Below are 9,906 nucleotides of genomic sequence, written 5' to 3' on the forward strand. Positions count from 1 at the left end.
CTTCCTCAGCTTGTAAGGCCTAAGAGCCTCAGAGTAAAGTAAGCCTCGATGCTTGGTCTGTTCATTTCATCCATCACATCTAGCCCCGTAACCTAACTACCTCTCAACTTTACCACTGTGATGGGAGGAGAGGACATCCAGACACACCTGTGATAATCCAAGGGCACGGAGACAGAGAAAAGAAGACAGAAAGAGAATGCACATTCTCTCTCAGCATCAGCACTGATTTGCTTAAGATGATGCTGTTAGTAGCACCAGGCCTGGCAGCCATCAGCTAGGGAATCAATAGCTTTCAAAGGAAAATTAACGAAACATCCCAGTCTACTCTCTTACGTTTAGCCTTTGGGAAAGTGAGAGTGGGAGGGAAGGAGGGAAAGAGAGAGATGAAGATGTATCCTGATCTCTCCAACCCGAGAGTTCCTCTCCACTCCAGCAGTACAGAAGGGGAGGGCAGAAGAGACAGCCACACCACACACACTATTATTATTTCATAGATGATTTCATTAAGTAGTAAAGAGGTGCGATCAGAGTCTTGGTATTTAATCAGTTAGATACTTGAAGAGGAATAAAAAAGTTTGCCTTCAGTGATCCTTGGATTAGAAGGATTAGAAGTGACAAGGTGGACTGGAGCTCCCCCTGCAGGACAGTGAGCAACACTGATCCCTTGTCCTCTGCTCCAAAACAGGATGGGTGGCAGGTTCCTGCGGCGGCTGCTGGCGGAGGAGAGCCGGCACTCCACCCCCGTGGCACGCCTCCTGCTTCCCGTGCTCCTGGGATTCCGCCTTGTGCTGCTGGCTGCCAGTGGGCCTGGAGTCTATGGCGATGAGCAGAGTGAATTCGTGTGTCACACCCAGCAACCGGGCTGCAAGGCTGCCTGCTTTGATGCCTTCCACCCCCTCTCCCCGCTGCGTTTCTGGGTCTTCCAGGTCATCTTGGTGGCTGTACCCAGCGCCCTCTACATGGGTTTCACTCTGTATCACGTGATCTGGCACTGGGAATTATCAGGAAAGGGGAAGGAGGAGGAGACCCTGATCCAGGGAGGGGAGGGCAACACAGATGTCCCAGGGGCTGGAAGCCTCAGGCTGCTCTGGGCTTATGTGGCTCAGCTCGGGGCTCGGCTTGTCCTGGAGGGGACAGCCCTGGGGTTGCAGTACCACCTGTATGGGTTCCAGATGCCCAGCTCCTTTGCATGTCGCCGAGAGCCTTGCCTTGGTAGTATAACCTGCAATCTGTCCCGCCCCTCTGAGAAGACCATTTTCCTGAAGACTATGTTTGGAGTCAGTGGGTTCTGTCTCTTGTTTACTTTCCTGGAACTTGTGCTTCTGGGTTTGGGGAGATGGTGGAGGACCTGGAAGCACACATCTTCCTCTTCTAAATGCTTCCCAACTTCAGAGAGCACCAGAAGACACAAGGAAGCAACCGATAGCCTCCCAGTGGTGGAAACCAAAGAGCAGTTTCAAGAGGCAGGTGAGAAGGACACCCTCTCTTCCTGTCACTGATGTCTGTGTCCTGATGATCTCCTCCCGGGGCAGGTCCCTCACCTTTCTGGGAAGTACAACTTCTGCATGTTACAAAGTAGGTAACCAGGTTCTAGGCACATGTGTTCTGACCGCCACTCCCAACGCTTTTCTTTGTTTTCTCTTGCTCTCAAAATCTATCCCAATGTCCATCCCCATCAACTTGATGGTTCCTTCCAGTGAACAAGGACAAGAATGCTGTCCGTTGTCCCTCCTGAACTTCCATTTAGGTCTCTCCACTTAGGAAAAATCTCAGCTTCTTCTTGATTCTCTACTTTGCGGAGTTATAAAGACACCTGGCTTGCCTGAAGGAAACCCTATGATTGAATCTTCTTCCCAACATCCAGTGAGTGGGGATTCATGTCTGTGACAAATTAGAGGCTGTTGAAGGATCTCTAAGGGCCCCGTGGGCCATGCAGTCTAAAGCATTTCCTGACTGTGCCTTTTCACTGGAATTTTCTGGTGTCAGCATCACAATTTTTATGGGCTTGGTTCAAGAGTCAGCCAGCAGAAGCCTCCCTGAACTGTGTCTCTCCTCTGCCCTGCTCAATAAATATTGATGAGCATTCCTCACCAATATTTGATGTTGCTTCCTGTTGGCATTCCTGTTGCTGAAGATAATGCCCCTTCCTGTCTCGGTGGCTTCATTTACCTCTTTTCTGTTTTTCCACATTCTCTGCTCCCCTTATCATCAAAGTTTTGTAAATGAATGCCCCTCAGACCTGCAGCATATGTGATAAGCCAGAAACTCTGGGCTTCAAGCATATATAAGTCAGTGTCCTTTAATATCTAGAGATTTATTCAATTGCCCAGCCATATCCTTAAGGAAGATTACTGTGAATTCAGGGGCTTAGGCCCCCTTGATCACTGATAGCTCTGATTTCTGCTCAATTCTCATTCTTCATTTCTGCAGTTCTCGTTGCAGCTGTTAGAATTGTCTCCAGCACAGCAGCAACTCATATGCTGGACCAGGTTCCTACTTTTAAAGTTCATAACCCTCAATGCCACACAAAAAAGGCACTAGAGTTCTACTGCTGATTTGAGAGTAACAGCAAGGGAGGCTGATATCACAGTGTGATTTGGCAGATAATTGGAATCTGAATATCAGCCTTCTCAAGTCTCTTAAGTCGTTTCTGTTGGACAGTGTTCTATCCTTTTTTTTTTCTTCTTCTTCTTTTTTTTTTTAAAACAGAATGCTGCCCCTTTTCTTAGTTTTCTCTTGCCCTGAAATTCTCAACAAAAGCAGTTATCTTTTTTTTTTTCTCTCTTTCTGAATCCCAAGTTATTCCTAAGTAAGTTAGGGGTTCTCAAGGGACACTTTTGCAATAACTAGGAAAATTTTTTTTTCTTCCTGCTACACAAGTTCTTCAGAAGAATCCCTCATCCACTGTAGCCAGAGCCCAGCCAAAGTGACCAAGGAAAAGTGCAAATGGCATCATTTGGAATTCTTCCTTATACCACCCCTTTTAAAACAGCTTTATTGAGATATAATTCATACACCATATAATTTATCCACTTAAAGTGAGGCAGGAGAATAGGGTCTGGAGGCAAGGAACCTAAGGCTATTTCACACCTATTTTGTCCTATTTCCTAGGACAAAAACGAAAGGAAAACCCTAACTTTCCATGCCTAAGTAACAAAAGGACCAGAGGCTACCCCCTTCCAAGGTTGTGGAAGGGTCCCTTTGCAACCCCCCTCCACAACCTTTTCTGGTGGAAGGAATCACAGCAGATGGGAAATTGCCTGTCCCCAACAAATCAGGCTGTTTGCAGATAAGTCTTCCTTTGCAACCTTGTAATTTCACCCTAGCCTCTGATTGGTTGCTTTCTGCAAAGCATGAACTGGCCAATGGGAAACTTCTAGTGGGTATTTGGAGCCAAGAAGATCCTGTATCCGGGCCCTTGAGCCGCTGCTCGGGTTGTTCCCACAGTGTGGAGTGTACTTTGGTTTTCAATAAACCCCTGCTTCATTCTTTCTTTGCTTTGCTAGGCATTTTGTCCAATTCCTTGTTCAAAATGCCAAGAACCTGGACAACTTGCAGTTATGACCCTCTACCGGAGACAAAAGTATACAATTAAATAATCTTCAGTATATTCAGAGTTGTATATCCATCAACACTACCAATTTAATAACATTTTCATCAACTTAAAAAAACCCTACTCCCTCATGTTACTCTCAACCTCTGATTGTCACCCAAAATATGCAGCCACCGTATGGTTTTGTCTCTATTGGTTCTCCTACTCTTTCATACAAATGGAATCATGCAATATGTGGTCTTTCACGTCTGGCTTCTTTCACTGAGCATAACTTGAGGTTCACTCATGTTGTGGCATGTTTCGGTATTACATTCCTTTATATGGTTGAATGTTATTCCATTGTTAGGATATACCACATTTTGTTTAAGGATAGGCCACATTTTGTTTATACACTCTTCAGTTTCTGGACATTTGGGTTGTTTCCATTTTTTGGCTCTTATGACCACCGCTGTGAACATATGTGTACCACTTTTTTTTTTTTTTTTTGGATGGAGTCTCACTCTGTCACCCAGACTGGAGTGCAGTAGTGTGATCTTAGCTCATTGCAACCTCCACTTCTTGGGTTCAAGCGATTCTCCTGCTTCAGCCTCTTGAGTAGCTGGGACTACAGGCGTGCACCACCACACCCAGCTGATTGCTGTATTTTTTGTAGAGACAGGGTTTTGCCATGTTGGCCAGGCTGGTCTCAAACTCCTGACCTCAGGTGATCTGCCTGCCTCAGCCTCCCAAAGTGCTGGGACAACAGTCCTGAGCCACCACACCTGGCCTCAGTTTTAGGGTTGTGTGAACCTATGTTTTCAGTTCTCTTAAATACCCAGGAATAGAATGTTTGGGTCATAAGGAAACTCCACGTTTCAACTTTTGAGGAATGGACAAACTGTTTTCCACAGCAGCTGCACTATTTTTACATTCTTATCAGCAATGTGGGAACACTTTTTATTTATCTATTAAATTCTAGCCATCCTAGTGGGTGTGAAGTGGTATCTCATTGTAATTTTGATTTGCACTTGCCTAATGGCTAATGACATTGAACATTTTCCATGTGCTTAGTGGTTATTTGTATATCTCCTTTGGAGAAATGTCTATTCAAATCCTTTCCCCATTTATAATTAGGGCTTTTTTTTTTTTTTTTTTTTTTTTTTTTTTTTTTTTTTTTTTTTTTTTTTTTTTTTGTATTTTTGTTGTTGCATTGTAAGAGCTCTTTATATATTGTGGGTATTAGATACTTATTGTATGTATGATTTACAAATATTTTCTCCCATTCCATGATTGTCTTTCACTTTCTTGATAGTGATGCACAAAAGCTTTAAATTTTGATGAAGTCTAACATCCATTTTTTCTTTTGTTGCTTATGATTTTTGTGTATTACCTAAGAAACGATTGCCTAATTCATAGCCATAAAGTTTATGCCTATGTTTCCATAAGAGTTTTATAGTTTCAGCTTTTACATTTAGGTCTCTGGTTGGTTTTGAGTTACTTTTTGTGTATGGTGTAAGATAAATGTCAAACTTTATCTTTTGCATGTGGATATTCAGTTGTCTCAGCATTATTTCTTTTTTAAAAACCTTTTTATTTTAATGGGTACATAGTAGGTTATATATTTATGGGGTATACAAGGTATTTTGATACAGGTATGCAATGTGTAATAATCACATCAGGGTAAATGGGGTATCTATCACCTCAAGCCTTTTTAGCCTCTGTTATAAACAATCCAATTATACTAGCTATTTTATAATGTACAATTATTTTTGACTATAATCACCCTGTTGTGCTCTCAACTACTAATTCTTATTCATTCTATTTTTTGTACCCATTAACCATCTCCACTTTTTCCCCCTACCCTTCCCATCCTTGGTAATCGTCAAAGAAGATATATAGATAATAGGAAAGCACATGAAAAGATGTTTAACATCATTTATCATTAGAGAAATGCGAATTATTGACATTAGGTTTAGGGCAGAGAAATACAAGATAATACTGGAGGATTTTGTAGCGGTAGAAAGTAAGAAAGTGCTACTCCCTCTTCCCCACAAAATGACAGGAGTTTGTCAAAGGGACACAGATGTCAACTGAAAAATCTCCCAGTGGCCAATACAGGAATAATCTCAGCAGTAAAATAAACAACGTAGTATTGGATTATAACCCAAAGTATAAAACAAGAATCAATGAGTTCATAATATAAATAATTGAATAAATAGGAGATAACTGACAAATTTCTCATGCAGAAGAATGTAGATACTCCACTGCAAGGAGGTGAAATATAACTACTCACTTTTTTTTCTTCTTTTGAGATGTAGTTTTGCTCTTGCTGCCCAGGCTGGAGTGCAATGGTACGATCACTGCAATCTCTGCTTTCCAGGTTCAAGCAGTTTTCCTGCCTCAGCCTCCTGAGTAGCTGGTATCACAGGCGTGCGCCACCATGCCTGGCTAATTTTTGTGTTTTTAGTAGAGACGGGGTTTCACCACGTTGGCCAGGTTGGTCTCGAACTCCTGACCTCAGGTGATCCACCCATCTCAGCCTCCCAAAGTGCTGTGAGCCACCGTGCCCACCAGCTACTCCCTTTTTAGGCATGGGCTGCACATAGTGACTTCCCGCTAAACAGTAAAATAGGGGGAAAAGGGGAAATAGAGCTTTACAGGCGAGAAACCCGTCAAATACTACCTCAGCTGGGTGATCAAGGTTAACATCAACAGTGATAAGCAATATTGACAGCATGTATCCTGGATATGATGTGATGATGGTTTTTGTATTTTCCCGTTCTAAAATTTCCATGGGGCTATTCTTTATATTTTCTATTACTTCTCTGAGACTTTAACTTTTCATTTGAATAGCTGCTTTATAGTCTTGATAATTTCAACATGTGTGGCAACTTACATTCTGCATCTGTTACTTCTTTTTCCAACGTGAGTTGAGATTTTCCTGGTTCTTCACATGCCAATTAATTTCGATTGTATCCCGGACATTTTGAACGTCATTAGGATGCTCTGGGTCTTGGTTAAGTTTGGTGGAGGATCTTGATATTTATGTTTTAAAAGGTAATTAACCCATTTGGGTTCAAGTCATAAGTTTTGACCAGCCTTCTGAGGTTGTGTTTCCAATGTCAGTTCAGTTTTCAAAGCCTTTGTAGTACTCTTCCGACAGGTCCCACATGGGTGCCACCTAAAGTGTAACCCAGGGTCCTTGGGTTTTTCGGTATGCATGGTGAAAAAGTTACCCACTTGTAACTGTTATATCTTGAATTTTGTTTTAAAAGTTCCAGGAAGAAGCTCAGCCCAGGAAAAACAAAGACCAGTTGGACCCAGAGATGCCTGAGTTGGAGATGAACTTTGGCCAACTTTCCTCATCACTATACTAAAAATCCTGCCCAAGGAGGAGCTTATTAACCATTTTCTATACATGTGACATATGTAGAAGCATGACCGACAACTGGGACTGCACTGCCTTGACTCCACCTGTACATACAGTGACTCAGCTAACCAGACTAATAAAAGCCATGTTTGCACCGTTGCTCAGGGAGGCAATGCTTTGGGGAATTATTCCCAGTGTCCTCCTTACTTATTGCAAGTAATAAAATCCCCCTGGGAAATCCTCCTTGGTTGTGATCATCGGACTGTCACCTGCCAAGCAATTTAACCCATTCATTGTGTGGGTAATGAAAGGCCACTCTGGGACATGAGAACTGGGCCCATAGTTCAGTTCTCAAAGTCTTTGGCATGCAATTTAGGACGAGATTCATCATACCAAAAAAGGGAGATAGTCTCAACAGAATTCTAAAATTACTTAAACATCAGAGGCAGTGTAGAGAAGGCGTACTTGGTGGTATGGTAGGTTTTCTGACAGGAAACAAAAGATGGAGGTAAAATGGAACCAGTCCTTTCTTTCTGAGAATACTGACTGCAGCATTGACCATAGCATGAAGCCAAGCCTATATGGTAAATAAGCTCTTCCTTGGGCAGGATTTTTAGTATAGTGATGAGGAAAGTTGGCCAAAGTTCATCTATCTGAAGTAAGAAATGTAATAAAGGAAACTTTCAGAAATAACAGATCATCTGGTGATGTTGGGCAGTGTATTTGGTAAGTGATAACTACCAGGTATCAATACAATAAGCTTAGTTTGAATACAATAAGCTTAGTTTCTTTTTAAAGAATTGTTCCTGCTCAGTGTTCTCTGAGATCCTTGGATTGGTTTGGTGTCTCACAAATTTTGGAAATTCTCAGCCATTATTTCTTGATTTGATATTGATGTTTTCCCATCAGTCTTGGATGCTGTGTTCTGTTTCTGTCACTTTTGTGTGTGTGTGTGTTTCAGGAATTTGCTTATCTACCTTCAAGTTTCATGTTTTCCTCAACTGTGTTGAGTCTCCTAATGGGCCTATGGAAGGCATTCTTCAACTCTATATAACTTTTTTTTTTTTTTTGAGATGGAGTCTTGCTCTGTAGCCCAGGCTGGAGTGCAGTGGTGCAATCTTGGCTCACTGCAAGCTCCACCTCTCGGGTTCACGCCATTCTCCTGCCTCAGCCTCCAGAGTAGCTGGGACTACAGGCGCCCACCACCATGGCTGGCTAATTTTTTTGTATTTTTAGTAAAGACGGGGTTTCACTGTGTTAACCAGGATGGTCTTGATCTCCTGACCTCGTGATCCGCCTGTCTCAGCCTCCCAAAGTGCTAGGATTACAGGCGTGAACCACCATGCCCGGCCTTAAATTTTTTTATTTTTATAGTTTCCATTTTATTTTTCCTTATAATTTCCATCTATTTGCTAAAATCACCCATCTGAGCTTGCATTTTGTTTACCTTTCCCCTTAGGGCCTTCATCACATTAATCACAGTTATGTAAAATTATCTGACAGTTCTAATGTCTATGTCTTATGAGTCTTGTTCTAATGATTGTTTTATCTCTTTGAACTGTGTTTTTTTCTTGCCTTTCCGTTATGTCCTTTTTCTTTCTGTTAAAAGTTGGACATGTTATATATTTTTTTGCTTAAATTATTTTTACAATTCCCTCTTCATAGTATGAAGTAAAATTTATTTTTTATGCTTGGAGATGAGTGTGTCTTTCCTTCTGCTAGGACTTTAGTGCTCTTGAGTGCATAGCGGTGGTTTGGTGGTATCAATCTAGTCAGAAATTGGGCTAGGTTTACAGCTTGTTGTTGTGGTTATCCTCAGTGCACAACAGACTTCAAATTTCTCCAGAGACAGCTTATGTGTAGGGTGTGGGCTTTATTTTGAAAGTACGTTTTAAGGAGGGCTGCATTTATGTCAACTCGACACAGAGTGGACAGTGGTAATTTTGTAATATATCAACTTTGCTAAGTTAAACTATGTTTCCCAGAATTTCCTTTCCTTTTGTTTCTGGTTAGAATAGCCCAGAAAAGACATGGTTGTGTAAGTCTTGAAGGGCAGAACCGAAGCATCCCTCCAGTTTTATACTTGAAACGGTGGTGCAGGGACACTAGGTGCTACTGCAGCTCATGCACTTTGTAACCAATCAGCTGGTTCTCCTTGTTGGGATGGGGCAGAAGCTTTCCCCTGAGTCATCTTCAGCTTTTTTGATTCCTGAGCCGTGTGTGTGTCTAGTCCTGTGGCAAAGAGTGTCAGCTCCTCTAGCAAGGATACTCATGTCTTTAAAGTTGGAGACAGTGAACAAATGACCAACTCGTGTCTTAGGTTACAATTCATTCTTGCTCTTCCCTACTTTATGTTCATCTTCCCTTCTTAACTGCTTGCCCTGCGAACATAAAGAAACATAGTGATTCCACTTCTCTGATTGAACCTTGGCTGGTACACAGACTTATAGACATTTTGTGATGGAGAAAAATTGTGAATTAGGGAGACTCACTAAAGAAGGAAGGTCATCTCTGGTATGGCAGGAATGAAGACATAAGGATTTTAAGGGATTTACCTGAAAATATTTAAATGACTACAGTAAGGGGAATAAATATTTTGCAGGAATGCTGAAACTTCTCATCCAATACTTAGGTAGACATACAGATACACAGATGCCATAAACACTCATGGTAAACATCAGTAACTGTTAAGAGCATTCCTTCCTGCTTGGTCCCTATTAAAGAACCAGATTCCTTCTCCATAGAGTATTCCAATTTACAAAGAAAATCATTCATTAGTTGTCTAATTTAAATGTTTTAGAAATATTCAGTGGAACTTTTAGCAATAACCCCAAAACAGATATCTCAAGAACCCCTTTTTCTAATCATTTAATCATACTACTGAGAAAAATTATTATGGAAAAGGCAGTATTTGATATTGGGACATAAGAAGAATGAAAAATCTATTAAATAAGCAAAAGCCCATTAGCCTGAGGCTGTTTTGGTACTTGAGTTCTTATATAAC

At 41.6% G+C, this 9,906-nt stretch overlaps 1 protein-coding gene across 1 annotated transcript; it reads left to right on the top strand.

Moving 5' to 3' along the window:
- Positions 1-527: 527 nt before the first annotated feature.
- On the top strand, positions 528-7,142 carry LOC108538218 (gap junction gamma-3 protein). Its single transcript, XM_017886182.1, has 2 exons — positions 528-1,467; positions 6,808-7,142. The coding sequence occupies exons 1-2, from the start codon at positions 687-689 to the stop codon at positions 6,864-6,866; spliced, it is 840 nt and encodes a 279-aa protein (XP_017741671.1). The 5' UTR covers positions 528-686; the 3' UTR covers positions 6,867-7,142.
- Positions 7,143-9,906: the final 2,764 nt, after the last annotated feature.

Source organism: Rhinopithecus bieti, unplaced genomic scaffold (genome assembly GCF_001698545.2).
Source record: "Rhinopithecus bieti isolate Rb0 unplaced genomic scaffold, ASM169854v2 scaffold_14454, whole genome shotgun sequence".
Classification (NCBI taxonomy): domain Eukaryota; kingdom Metazoa; phylum Chordata; class Mammalia; order Primates; family Cercopithecidae; genus Rhinopithecus; species Rhinopithecus bieti.

Bases quoted from the DNA above. Each gene is read 5' to 3' on its own strand.
- LOC108538218 (XM_017886182.1), top strand. From the start codon at position 687: ATGGGTGGCAGGTTCCTGCGGCGGCTGCTGGCGGAGGAGAGCCGGCAC. The intron at 1,468-6,807 runs GTGAGAAGGACA...TTGTTTTAAAAG, and splicing joins AGAGCAGTTTCAAGAGGCAG to TTCCAGGAAGAAGCTCAGCC.